General features: G+C 34.7%; 1 protein-coding gene across 1 annotated transcript; it reads right to left on the bottom strand.

Moving 5' to 3' along the window:
* Positions 1–261: 261 nt before the first annotated feature.
* LOC131845542 (probable sodium/potassium/calcium exchanger CG1090) lies at positions 262–13,737 on the bottom strand (the record flags this gene model as incomplete). Its single annotated transcript, XM_059194611.1, has 15 exons — positions 262–461; positions 1,398–1,528; positions 2,579–2,681; positions 4,154–4,318; positions 4,936–5,017; positions 5,975–6,109; positions 6,567–6,670; positions 7,401–7,498; positions 9,127–9,273; positions 10,249–10,426; positions 10,766–10,876; positions 11,530–11,671; positions 12,070–12,180; positions 12,784–12,980; positions 13,560–13,737. Coding segments are annotated over 15 exons (2,082 nt in total), but the record flags the coding sequence as incomplete, so codon positions are not given.
* Positions 13,738–14,783: the final 1,046 nt, after the last annotated feature.

Here is a 14,783-nt window from a genome sequence, read left to right as displayed (position 1 = left end):
CTTTAAGTGAAATAAGAATAACCAGTTTGTTCTTTTTTTGAAAACGTAAAATAACCTTATAATTTTTATAATTTAATGTGATGTTTTCAAGCACTGCTGTTCTAATTTTAAACCGAATAGCTCTAATTAAAAAAATGTTTTTATAATATTAAAATATTTTCCTTAGTCTGCTGTTGTTTTCGATTCTATTTTTAAAAACTGAACCGCAACATAGACAAGAATGGCAGTTATTGTAACTGAACGTTTTTTAAAGTTTACATATTAATAGATGGAGATGCAGTCGGGCTTGTTGAAATCTCCGAAGACGTTAAGTTCATACAAACTGGCCAGTGTGATGAACAGCAAATACCACACCATGAGCACGGCCCCATACTTGCGGTCCAGCTTCCAGCCGTTGGCGTGCGTCGCCACCACGAGGAACACCACCGTCGAGAACAGCGACAGCGTCGAGTAGATCAGGCCTGTACACAAACAAATACATATATATTTATAGTTTATTCAGGCTTTCGTTACTAGGAAAATATTTTTTATATGAATCTGCGTAACTAGTTTTTTTTTTAATATTTGTAAATATTTAGAATTGTACAATTTAATTGTTAGATTTATTTTGAAGGTCTTGTCCGCTTATGTAAACTCTCAATTAAAATAAAACTATTTTTGTGTGAAAATGTGCAAACTATATATTATTCATTTTTCATAAGCATCCTGTTAAATCTTAGAAAACGTAGTGTTTTAATGAATTTATTGTTAAAAATTACCCACCTACATATTTCTTGTTTTTAGTTGAGATTAAATTTTATTTAAAAATATTTTTATCATCAAAATTATGCGGTTAATTTCTAATCTAGTTTATATTAAGCTCTTGAATTTAATTGAATTAATTTACCAATTTATAATTTTTGATTGTCCTCTTTCACTTTGTTTCACTTACTTTAGCTTGTTTGGTAAGCTGCATGTCGAGTATGAGATATGACAATAAAAATAACATAGTATGTATCGAGGCATAACATATTAGTCAAAGGTGTCACATGTTAACTTGTTGTCTGTGCTCTTACTTATATATATATATATATTTGCTGCCTTTATACGTACACTAATTTAGGAGCGAATAACCTTTCACTGAGGAAAAAATGTAGTCAAAGAAAACGTGAAAGACCGCACGCGCCGTCAGCTTACGTATTCCCGCGTCCTTGAAGTTTTAGCGCCATTTTGTAATAATTAATTACCATTGCAAAATGGCTGATATTAAAGCAGACATAAATGCAGACAGCAAAGACATAATTATTAATGTAAAATAAAATTTTAATAGTGAAATGACATTAAATACGCGCAATAATGCGTGAAAGAACACAAAAAAAAATGTCTCATTATTTAACATTTTTTTGTGTTCCTATTACCTTTGCTGATGACATTGACGTGGCTGCCGGGCTGGATGATAGCGGTTTGGATGAACCAGGGCAGCCCCAGGCACACCAGGATGTCGAACACGTTCGAGCCCACAGCATTCGACACGGCCATATCGCCGTATCTGTACAAAGTATTTTTTTTTTAAAACTTCAATAGCAGAGAAATTACTGGGTATGGAAGAATAACGCTTTAGCCTTGCGGAATGGCATCGCATTATGGCGTCATATGCTGCTATAAGATCCATTGTAATAAATAATAATAATAAATATCCCTGGACTATTGACACAGCGTCCTGGACTAGTACCTGTACTAGTCCCACAGTAAGCAGAGCTTGTGTTATTTGTACTAGACAACTGATATAAATATATAGATATATTTTTTTGTATATGCACACATAATGTACATAGAAAACTCCCCGAACGATACAAATAATCATACTCATGAATACAAAAATCTGTACCGTGCGAGGAATTGCACACGCGACTATAGAAAGTAAAGCGGTGTATTGTAATGGTGTAGTGTCATTGTAATATACTAATGTGAAATGAAATGAAATAATTTATTTGCGAAATATTGGTACAGTATTATAATTAAGATGATGTTACATGAAATTGATTGATCAGCAATATTTACCATACAGGCATGCAAATTACGTGAAGGTGTTTGTGTTACTTAAATATTCTTGGACACTGTAAAAATTACCAAGTGACAGCCAATTCTTTAGTTTGCGTTTGAATAACGTATGAGACCCCAGTTCTTGAATCTCTCTTGGAAGATTGTTGTACACTTTGATTGCCATACAGTATATATTTCTCTTATGTAAGTCTAATCGACACATTGGTGTGTATAGTCTATCATTAGGTCTCGTTACTCGCAGTGTTGTGTCTGTTAATTTCTTAAAATAGTCAGGATGTTCCCTTACAAATATACAAATGTCTTTAATATACATACATGGCAATGAAAGGATGTTTAATTTTTTAAAAAGAGATCGACAACTTTCTCTTACTCTGGCATCACACACAGCTCTTATACATTTATTATATATATATATATTATACATTTCTTTTGCACGATAAATGCCCTAGTAGCATCCACAGAGTTTCCCCATATTATTAATGTGTAATGAACTCATCACCAGAAACACTTACACGAAGAAATAAAACACCCTTACCCTTCTTTGATGACTGCGAGCGATGAGAGTGCATCTGGAACGGAGACGCCAGCTGCTACGAAAGTCAGACCCATTACTGTATCCGGGATTCCCAAGGTATAACCTGAAAATTTGTTTTTAAAAAGAACTTTCAGACATGTCTTGACATAAACTACACTTGAATTATTTATTATTACAAAATTGTATACATTGCGGTCTTAATGCCTTACGACATTTTCTGGCAGATAACGTTAACTATCGCGCTGATCAAAGACGATAAGGTGGTATAATTTAAATAATTTAATATATAAACATACCATAACACATATATATGATACATATTATATATAAGCTAATAGATTATATACAAAATAAATACAAAATTATATATTTGTGTTCGCTGCGGATCGCCAAAAAAATACAGTACAAATTTACGCCCATTCGTGGGCATGAACTCCGGTCGTCATGATGATGTGATGTCCGTGGTGCTGTTCACGTATATAGGCCACAGTTACAATACAGTATTAATAATAACCCTGGACAATTCACACAACGTCGTTTAGTCCCAAGATAAGCAGATGTTGTATTATGAGGACTAGACAACTGATGCAAATACCAATAGTAGCCTCAACTTGGAATGACAACATATCAAGCACAAAAAAGGGAAACGGAAAAAGTCGTAGTAACGGACTTCCGTTACTACGACTACTTAGTCGTGTTACTGTACGATTTTTGTGGTCTATCGGTTTAGTATACCCAATCTATTGCAATAGTCGCTAGTTCAATTCCTCGCAATGTCACTGGATCGGGAGTACTGTTCGGACATCGTCGGCTCGCTGGACTGGCGACTGGCGGCTCGAGAGGGGTGCCAATAGCACCACACCGACCGACCCTCGCTTCTGATCTTGCCACCGAATATTACACGCGCGCTCAATATTCCATCTCATTCTCTGTATTTCAATTATTATACGAAGTTACAGTCCATACTCAAGTTTTAATTTAAACTAGCTTTTGCCCGCGGCTTCGCTCGCGGTAACTTATCCCCTAAGGGGTGGAATTTATCAAAATCATTCCTTAGGGAATACCAACGTCATAGTAACTTTATGCATGCAAAGTCTCAGCCCGATCGGTTTAAAATTGACAAAGTTTTATACAAACTTTCATCCCCTAATGTATCCCCTTGGGGGTAGAATTAATCAAAATCGTTTCTTAGCGGATGCCTACGTCATAACATCTACCTGCATGCCAAATTTCAGCCCGATCTGTCTAGTGGTTTGGGCTGTGCGTTGATAGATCACTATGTCAGTCACCTTTGAATTATATATATTTAGAAGTCCTTAGTGTAGGACCCTACATTACTATGAATAAAAATCAGGAATAATAATATATGTTTTTATAAAAAAAATGTATCTAAAATGTATTTACATCAGTTGTTACGAAAATTTTCCTAGCAACACGTTTCCTATGGAGAGACAATACACGGGGCAGCTATAATAATGTGTACTAAACACGAAGGTTTAAAAATAATAGAACACTGTTGATTATTTATATCCTAGTAAATATTACAAATATATGTACACAATAAAATATACTTACCAATGATCGTAATCATCCACACCATGAAGTACGAGTAGAAGGATATCCAGAGCATGGAGATGATGAAGGTGATGGGGTACCAGCGGCCGCGGCAGTCGGGCATCGTGTGACGGCACGACCAGTGGATCGGGAACGCCACGTACCAGCACGCCAGTTGCAGATTGTCTGGATAATACCGGAGTTAAATTAAATTAACTAATTAGGAAAAATCACTTCTTACCTGTTTTATTTTTATTATGCTTTCTATTGCCTGGAATACAGTGATTGGTTTTAAAACAAAATCGCGATCAGAGAGTGTATGTTGTTGACTGGTAAAGAATATCATAGGCATTAAGTCCGCCATATGTACATTATCATTCTGTGTGTACAAAATAATATAATATATCTGAACCAAAGGTAAGGGCACAGATAACATAATATTACTTAGTAAAGGTTAAGGGTTTGTGCTGACTAAAGAAGGATAGTATTACCACAGATAACATAATATTACCTGACATTTCCAAACCCTTCTGTCCTGTATTTGAGTAGTACGAATCTACATTTTTAGCCAAAAACACTAAATGAAAATAAAGGGGTATTTATTGTTGGGACAAATTCGCCGTTTCTTACTAGTTTTATCCTTTAGTCCCTAGTTGGTCTTTGTGGCATTCGTATGACTCCCCCGTGAGTCCAGTTTGTTGTTTTGTAAGGAATGTTTGTCAATTGTTTCATAAGGAAAGTTATTCAAACGCAAAGAAAACTAAATTTATATTAGTAAGAGGAAAAAATGTCGCGTTACTTACTTGCACCAACTGGCTTGACGAGTGGATCGACGGCAGTCTCAGGATTGTATTCCTTCGCTTTGTAGTATGCCGGCTGAACGGGCTGAAATGATCAACATCATTGACTTCATAACACTAAACATATATTTCTCTACGTAATATCAAACAAAATATTTAATTAATTTATACAATAAAATTTATAATTGACAAGACATCAAGTAAAATTATTCTGTTTCGTACCCGACCCAAAGGCGCTTGCAGCATTTATATGCTTGCAGCATTTATATGCATGCAGCATTTATATGCTGAATTACTAGAGAATTACTTTAAGTCGCTAGTGCAGTTGTCTTATAAAAAAATTATATCCGTTATTACTGTAGAAACTACGTAATTGTAAAATATTTTACAAACATTCAATTGTAGATATTAGAGCGGTTTGCCATACTTACTATAAGTAATTACAAGGATTATAATAAGAAATTTAGATATAAAATATTTTTTTTACGCAACTGAAATCGCAAGCAACTGACAATACCTAAGTAAGTAGTACTAACTCGGGAATGCAAATGATTAAATAGTCTTTGAGAAAGCCTGACTTTTAGCTCGTATTGATTTTGCATCCATTAAATACCGAGAAACTCATTACTTACCTAATGAATTATATTATTTTGTTTAATTCCGTTACAAGTAGTATGTGGGAGACCACAAATATTCAGTGCGGAAACCTGACCAGGGCTATTCGAAGCGTTACGTTCTATTAGTGATGAAATTCCGACCGTTAGTGGATCTACACCCATATTGCGTCACGTGTTTCGTCTCTAAACGAGGCATCATCAGGTAGTGAATTGAGTTCGGATATATCTTTAAAGCCTGGTATTGACTATTCGGCTAGTAGGCTGGTATAGGCTAGTGCTACCAGGCAATTGGAGCTTGGTTTTATGAAGAAGGTTCTAAGAGAAGTTTAGTCTTATAAAACTTAGTGTCGACCAGATTACCAGAGCTACCAGTCTAGCAGTGAGTGGTATGGGAGTGTAGTTTTCTATCATATTGCTGTAGGTACCTGTGGTGCTGGTTGGGGTTGCGGTGCTTGTGTAGGCGACTGCACAGATTGCTGTTGCGTCTGTTCCGGCTGCTGCGGAGCTCCGTAGCCTTCCGTGTTCCACCCAGCTGACGGAGGAGCGGCGGCCGGCTGTGACTGCTGTAGATAATAACATTACTACTTGTACCATGTCAGGTTGACTTCCACGAGATTCCCCCTGGAAACTATCATGATAAATTACTAGTGAATTTGTCACGATGGGCTAACTGACCTGACTATACTGACTGACCTGACTTACTATAATTAATATATGTATAATAGTTTAGTGCGATGATGGTAGAAGACCGACTAAGAAATACCGTTTCCTCAACCTTCTCAATAAATCTCCTTCCTTTCTCATACATATATTGCGATGAAAACGATACCATCTTAATATATATTGGAAGAAGATTACGAAAATAAAGGACATAAGCATATGCAAAACGCTGGAAAACTCGTTCGAAAAGAAACTCTATAACAAACTGGCTGGACTGCTGGTAATAGTATATAGGCTATCTCTCTTTTGAAAAAGTTACTCGGCAATACCAGTGGAATGATTATAGTTTTTTTTTACCTCTGACCAAGCATTGTTTGGGTCCCACATAGCATTCGGGTCCCAGGCCTGGGTAGGGTCAGCGTTGTACGCCGCGTTGTCATATGCGCCATCTGGGTGGTATGCTGGAAATTAAAAAAATCTTATTAAAAAAAAACAATTAATCTCAGAAAAAAAGAAAGGAAGTAAACCTCTTTGACATACCAAAACCGATCCAAATTCATATCTAATACAGATGTTTATGGTAAGTCAAATTCTATCTACAATTTAATTGACGGCCTCGGTGGACTAGTGATTAGATGCACACCGACTTCTGATTGTCTGAAGTTCGATTCGTCGCACGATATAAACATTTGTATTCATAAGTATGATTGTTTGTATCGGTCTGGATGATTTCCATGTACAATGTATGTTTCATATACACTTTCAAATACATTATGTATTTGTGCGCAAACTTCCGAATGCGCGCGCTGGCTTTCCCGCTAAAAAGCGTGCGCTCCTGATCGCGGTTGAAGGAATGTATAATATAATATAAAGGCTGCTAATCCATCGGCAGCTGTAACCTGAACACTTCAGTCCCCGAAGCAAAATTGTTCACTAGTGTTACGGAAGAGCTAAATAAATATTGATGACAGATAAAATAAGTAATGACTATTTAAAAGTGCGTCAATGTAAGTTTATTTTAATAAACAATTCTATTCTATTCTAATAATTAATAATCTATTCTATTGAAGATCGTTAAGTCTTGAACGAGAAAAGTCAATTGACGCATTTCATAATTTTTATCACTTTCTTTTTTAGTGTAGTGAGGAAACTCATAATTTGTTAAACGTTTTGAAACTACTAGCTACTTACGTGCATTTTGTATTGGTGTTTCTTTGGTCTGTCCTTCCATCTGTGTGTACTGGCCTTCGACTCCTGGCGCACTAGCTGGGGGCTGGGCACCTGCGCTCCTAGAAATAACAAGTATATTAAGTTAATAATAATAATAGTACATGATTTCATGACAGTTATAAGTAATTCTCTGAAACTTAATAAAGCTGTGTTGAAAAAGTTTAGATTATAGGAAAACTGGTATAAAACTATTTTTTTAATTTTGATGTCTCGCACTGTATATCTATATATAAAGTACGATTTGCATAAGAGACCAAAATGTCCTATATGAATATGTTATGACTGTGAAAAAGATAATATAAAAATACGAGTAATAGATTTATAGGTGCTAGTCGAAATAGTAAAAAAATCTATATTTTTTCTTTTTTTGCTTGATATAAATGACCTAAACTGGTCTACTATCTGATCTACATAAGCCTGGATTGCCCACGGTCTCAGTTTAGCAGACCGCCTTACTTCCGATGTTCAAGGGTTCAATTCCTCGCACGGTACAAATATTCGTATTCATAAATATGATTGTTTGTATCTGTCTGAGTATTTTCTAAATATATTCAATATATTACTATATTATTATTATTAGGACTACACATAAATACTGAAAGGATTGATATTGTCTGAAATGTGTACCTATTGTATAAATAATATTGTAACGATCCTTCTGAATTTAATAAAGATTATTATTATTATTATTATTATATTATTAACAAACAAAATTTTAATGTAAATGTATTAAACCGAACATAGCGTATAAAGCAAACTATAGTAGGTACTTGGCGGTTAAAATATGTAAGACAAAGTAAGCAGACAGCTTTGATTTGTAATTAATTTAGAATAATTACATACATTTATCTTGCGGCACTGTGATACAAATAAAGTAATTGTAAAATATAAAACACTGATTTCCATTTTCCATTAAATTCGCGTAACTTTATCTTCAAACTGGTGAAGATAAAGTTACGTGAATGAAAGTAAAGGAAAGTAGCGAGTTCGATTTGCTTCAGTAAACTAAAGAGATAGTTATAGTTGTGAAAGTATGTTTCGATATTTATTAATTAATTCATCTGGAGACGCATTCCTCGTTATCTAATCTTCCTTTTATTTATTTATTATAAATCATATCATACTAAAGTTAAAATCTCAGAACATTCACACAGCGCCATCTAGTTCCAAGCTAAGCTAGCTAGAGCTTGTGTTATGGGTATTAGACAACTGATACAAATACATAGTTCATTTTTTTTTGTAAATACATAATATGCATAAAAACTCTCAGATTTATACAAATAATCATAGTTATAAATACAAATGTATGTATTGTGAGAGCGATGTGCTAAAACGCTAGACCACTGTGACCGTCAGTGAATATAGATAGGCCGTCATAAACTCAACTAGTACATTTATATTGATGTTATTTTTTTCAACATCATCATCATCATCATCGCAGCCCAAAAGACGTCCACTTTTGAACATAGGCCTCCTCCAAAGATCTCCACAATCGGTCCTGCGGTGCTCGCATCTAATGCCTTCCAGCGATCTTGATCAGATCGGCGGTCCACCTTGCTGGAGGCCTTCCCACGCTGTGTCTTCCGGTCCGTGGTCGCCACTCGAAGACTTTACTATACACTATTATGTAATTTTTTTAACCAAATGCTATTGTTTTTGGCAATACCGGTTAACTCCTAAAACTTACTTGTAAGTAACTAATGCGGCCTGCTCCTCCCTTGTCGGCAGTTTGAACGGCAACGGCAGCTTCATCGCCCATTGCTCCAGTGCTGTGTTGAAGCGCAAGGCGATGCAGTACACGCCATACATTATCAGCATGAATAGAGCTTCCGGCCTGCAAAGAAAATAATTGAAAACTTTAGAGAGAATATAGGTAGATATAACAAGGCAGCAGTATTGCTGAAAGCGATCTTTTCAAGGCAACCTTAGGGATTTAAATAAAAAGGATTTATATATCGTATCAGGTAAGATGCAAGCAGGAGAAAAGTAAAACAAAATAACAGATATATATTGACGCTGAAGGAAAATAATATTAAATATAATATGAATTAAAATGTATGTAAATAATAATAATGACATATAAAATTTTAATGAATAATAATGGAATACACCAGCCTGTGCTGGCACCAGTATATGCTGGCAGGGCACTAGGGGAAGATCAGTTGGTGCATTGTAGCAAATTCACCAGACATTTAGGACTAGTGGTTTTGGTTTCGAAATAAATAAATAAATAAACAACATGTCTATATCTAGATACAATAATTTACTCCTTCCCAGTTTAATCCTTGAAATAAAAGATAATCTAGCCTACATTCGTCAATACTCCTTTATGGTAAATTTCATTACAATCCGTTTAAGTCGTGAATAGTAAATGACAGGATGTAAAAATTAGTTATTTTTAATATCTTGAATTTATTCGTTAAGTTTAATAAAAACTATAATTTGGATGATTAAACAAAAATAGTACTTTGCCTTGATCGATTTCGAATATGAAAATTCAGTTCGTTATATAGAGAAGAAAAAGATGAGCTCGTGAGCGTGAGCGCCAATCACAAAGATTTTCCCTTATTGAATTTTAATATTGCTTGTTTTTACGACAGTAATAAATTTAGAAATAGACAGACAGACTTTCGCACGGGTGTCCATGTATTATATATAAACCTTCCTCTAGAATCACTCTACCTATTAAAAAAACCGCTTCAAAATCCGTTGCGTAGTTTTAAAGATACCTACATAGCGACAGACAGCGACAGCGATTTTATTCTATACTATGTAAGAATGATGATGATGGAGGCATGGATAGGCTTACCAAGACACATATCCGTTAGCAATGGTGCACAGCATGACCAGTATGGAGACGGCGTAGAAGAAACAGTCCCTGCAAAGCGGCCACCAGTTGAGGTGCGACACGGTGCCGGCGCACAGCGCGCACACCGATATCACGAACATTATGTTGAACACCGCCGAACCTATTACGCCGGACACGCCTGTAACAAAAACAAATTATATACCTTCGAAACCAGATATATGAATTCAACATTGTAAGAGATATTATCGTTGTCTTTCGAATGAATTCGATTTACTTGTTTTAGTCCATGTTTGTATTAACCAATATTTGTGAACGGCGCAGTATCGGCATCTTCCACCGGTTCCTATTAGCCGTCGTATCTGAATTTTGCTGTCAAAGATCAAGTAAGAGAACGATAGAGCCATTGCAGACCCAGCAAAATTTTGCAGAAACAACTCCCTTCAACTTCAACCATAGTGGTTTATTTTATACAAATATAAAGTTGCATCGGCAGTCAGTTTCCTCAATTATCACGTACCGATATCATCTTGAGCACAAAACACGCCGATGACAACAGTAGCCAACTCTGGTGCCGAGCTGCCGGCCGCCATGAACGTAGCACCGGCCACATCAGGCGCCAGTTTCAGTTCTGTGGATAATTTATTTATTTATGTAATCATATACGTCTCTGCATTATTATATAAATGTACATGTTGATGTGATAGCAAAAAAACAACATTATACTTCGAGATCAGTTAATTTATTTTAATCAGACCTTTTATGAATCAGCCATTATAGAATATAGAACATTAAATTAATATCATCAAAAACAAAAAATTACGCAAGCATTAGGAAAACGCAGAATATGTCCAGTCTTGTTCTTTATAATGTTACTTCTCTAGAAATATACATCTTATTTCTCTCTCTCTCTCTCTCTCTCTCTCTCTCTGTTAGTTGGTAGTTTGTATTGATACATTACAATTAAAAATGTAAAGTTAAAAATTTAATACAGTTTTAAATTATTTAAAATTGCAACGCGCAAGATTCTTGCTCGTTCTTCTCGTGATTGATCTTTCCGTAGGAGGAAGAGATTAAAATAATTTGTGATCACTATTAAGAAGTGCTTCAATGTAAGTTAGTTTATTTGAATAAATAATTTTCTATTTTATTCTAGAGAAAAATAAGTCACAAATATTAGTTTCGAAATTACAGTTGAAAGCATACGACTGGTCATTTTTAATTGAGTGCTATTGTCCATGTAAAAAAATATAAAGGTTTAAGTTACACTGTAAAAAACCTGACCTTCACAGATCCTGTCAAGGCTGGACACGAAGTACTCATCGCAGACTATGGCAAGGCCGATGAACGTGAACACGGCAACCAAGATATGGATGATAAGCCCGCCGTGTCTGCGAGCGGTTTGGCCCATCAAAGGTCTTGGAAACTGGAAGAAACAAAATAAATAGCGAGATAAGAATATTGTGTAAGTACAGTACAAAATATGAGATGTGGTTTTGTGATGTACAGTGTTTATTTGGTGGATATCACTTATCATTACTTGGATTGGCGTTTTGTTTAATATTGTTAAATTTGTTTGTTTTATATTATACATATTTTTAGATGTGAACTAGTCGACGCGACGTCATACTTGTGGAATTTAACTTTATATTTATTAAGATAAAATAAATGTGAACATGATATCCTCATGCATTGCTATTTTCCGACCTATGATCATGATACCTCTGTATTCTTTAATTTTAAGCTGCTTGGCGGTAGAAATAGGTAAACAGATGAGTGCAATTATTATCCCTAATCTAAAATTTATAATATTTAAAATAATACCTGTTCAATAGCTGGCGGTGTGCAGTTATCTCTAAGTGGATGGAGGGTTGGGACCGCTGGTCGTAAATTTTCCTGTCTCTCCTTCTCTCTAATCTTGGCAGTCTCTTCAGTCTGGAATATAAAAAATAGAAACCTAAAATGCATACCATTAAGTCTTCCATTTCATTATAAATCAATTATAATGAAATGGAAGACCTAATGGTAGTAGAAATACATAAAGAAACAATCACTATTACGAATACAAATGTTTGCAGTACTAATATGTGCGAGGAATCGAACCTGTGACCATCGGAAGGCAGGGTGAAAATATAGTTACAAGTAAACTTTAGTGAATTACCAAATAGTTTTCTTCTTTGCACTTCATGCTATTTAACAAGGATTTCACCATTTCACCTTAAAACCTAAAAGATCGCGATACCATTTACGTTCCCTTCCGCGAAAGTTCAGCATTTTGTATTAGTTATTTTTAAACTTTTGTGTTTAGTATACATACTCGTAATTAACTTAGATAATTGGATTTTAACACAAATAGCTTTGTGGTAAATGAGGTAAATACGTCTCTCAATGTTTCGAGTAGTTTACACCAGCCGTAGTCACGAGTTGACCTTATTTACCATAGATTTATTCGTGTTAAGACTCGATGAATTCTATTAATAAAGCCTTTTGTATTATTAAGACAATTTCCTTAAATAAGCTTAGATATTTTCTATTAACCTCTTTATAGCCTGCATCTTTCATTTTCTTCTTATCATCTTCATCTTCCTCTTCTTCTACAGCAGACTCCTCGTTGTCCCCATTATCCGTATTCTCCGCTTTCTCTTCGTCTTTATCATCTGCTTTGGATTCTTCTTTTGCTGGTTCCTTTTTTTCATCAGTTCCCTCATTTGATATTTTTTCTTCTTTTGTAGAGGCTGAGAAAATTTGATTTATACATGATTTTGAATGTTATATAATCCCAGATACTATAAAAAAGTGGTGTCAGTCATATATGAACATCAGAGAATAATCCGTCATACCCCTAGGATAGGGGATAAGTGTCAAAAGAGATAGAGAGTGAGATAAGTGTGTCCACACTTATCTCCTCCCCTCCTGTTGACACTACACATAGCATTGATACTACAAATGGTTAAAATATTGCATTTTAAAAGACACATCTCATACTGCAAATCGGAATTAGCACACCAGATATTAACAATATTGACATGGAGCGATAGATAATTTCGAGCACGTAGCTGCTACTATTTTTCTTATACTTCAATTATACGAGTATGTAAGTAATTGGGAATATTCAATAAGAAAATACGGATATATCAAGAGGATACATGCGTACGTACTAATATTAATAACCTTTTAATTAATAAAGGTTGTTACTTGTCTGTTTGTTTGATACAATTACGACTAAACAGAACGTCTGAAGTGATCGTAAAAAAATTTGCGGTTTCCATAAAATTCAGTTCCAATACTAATTCAGAAAAAAGTAAGTAAAGTACCTTTATCTAATTCCTTGTCTATGGGAGTAGTTTTTTTCTCCGACGGTTCAGGGTTGGCGTCATTGGCTGGTTCCGATGCTGTTGACGAGGTCATCGCCGCTTGGAACACAGAGTACGCGATGAAGAATACGGAGACCGTCAGCCACCGGTGGCGGCGAGGCCTACGCATCCTCTGTAAATAAACGAAATTATTTAATAAAAGCAATATTTAATAATAATAATAATAATAACATCTTAATCTACATACATACGTATGTATTGCTCACACATATTAATAAAATTGCTGTGTCTGTTTGTAATATTGATATAACCGTTTTTTACTACATACATAAAATAACATTTTTAATAATTTTTGTCTGTCTGTCTGTTTGTTCCGGCTAATCTCTGAAACGGCTGGATCGATTTTGACGGTACTTTTATTGCCAGGTAGCTGATGTAATAAGGAGTAATTTAGACTACGTTTGTTGTAGAAAATTTCTTTAATTGTAGCTAATTATTGGCAGTTTCAAAATGTTACAAACGTGCACTTAAATTCGCCTTTGTATTTATGAGAACTTTTATATTAGCGACACTTATCTGACTTATCTAATTTTTTTAAACTATGATGGTGGCAAACAAGCATACAGCCCATCTGGTACATAGTCACCGTAATCTATAGAAGCATAAAACTGCAGACTGCAGACAACTGAATAGCCGTCTTGAAAAAAAATTTACATAATAAAAAAAACAACATGTATAGACAACTCCGTTTAAAATACTCAAGAAGCCACAAATAAAATCGTCTGTAATAATTATCAGTAATAAAATGACATTAATTCCTAGCTGGAAACAATGACAGCTATGCTGAAACCGATACAGAATAAATTTCTTTATAGGTCGGTAGTAAATATCGTCTTTCTATTATTATTATTTGGAAGAGTACTTGGGACATAAAAGGTTACGATTCAGACGTAAATTCGTCATAAAATTCAACCCTAATAAATGTTGGAGTTTATTGAGTGAGAAATTATGATTTCACTGAAATATGTCTTGGTAAATAGATTTTGCTCGGAGATTTAAAATTATTTCAATTTAATTCCAGTACAAATTGTTTTGTTAATACCTACTACAATATTTAACGTAAACTAATATTTATTTCTTTATTTACTTTTAGGGACCATCAACATATGTATAATAACATCAATACAATATGTCGTGCTTCTATGTAACAGTCTATAAACTGTT

The sequence above is a fragment of the Achroia grisella genome, unplaced genomic scaffold, assembly GCF_030625045.1.
Source record: "Achroia grisella isolate CSIRO2021 unplaced genomic scaffold, CSIRO_AGI_Agris_v1 utg474, whole genome shotgun sequence".
Classification (NCBI taxonomy): Eukaryota; Metazoa; Arthropoda; class Insecta; order Lepidoptera; family Pyralidae; genus Achroia; species Achroia grisella.
Note: the sequence above shows the minus strand (reverse complement) of the source record. Positions and strands in the feature narration are given on the sequence as shown.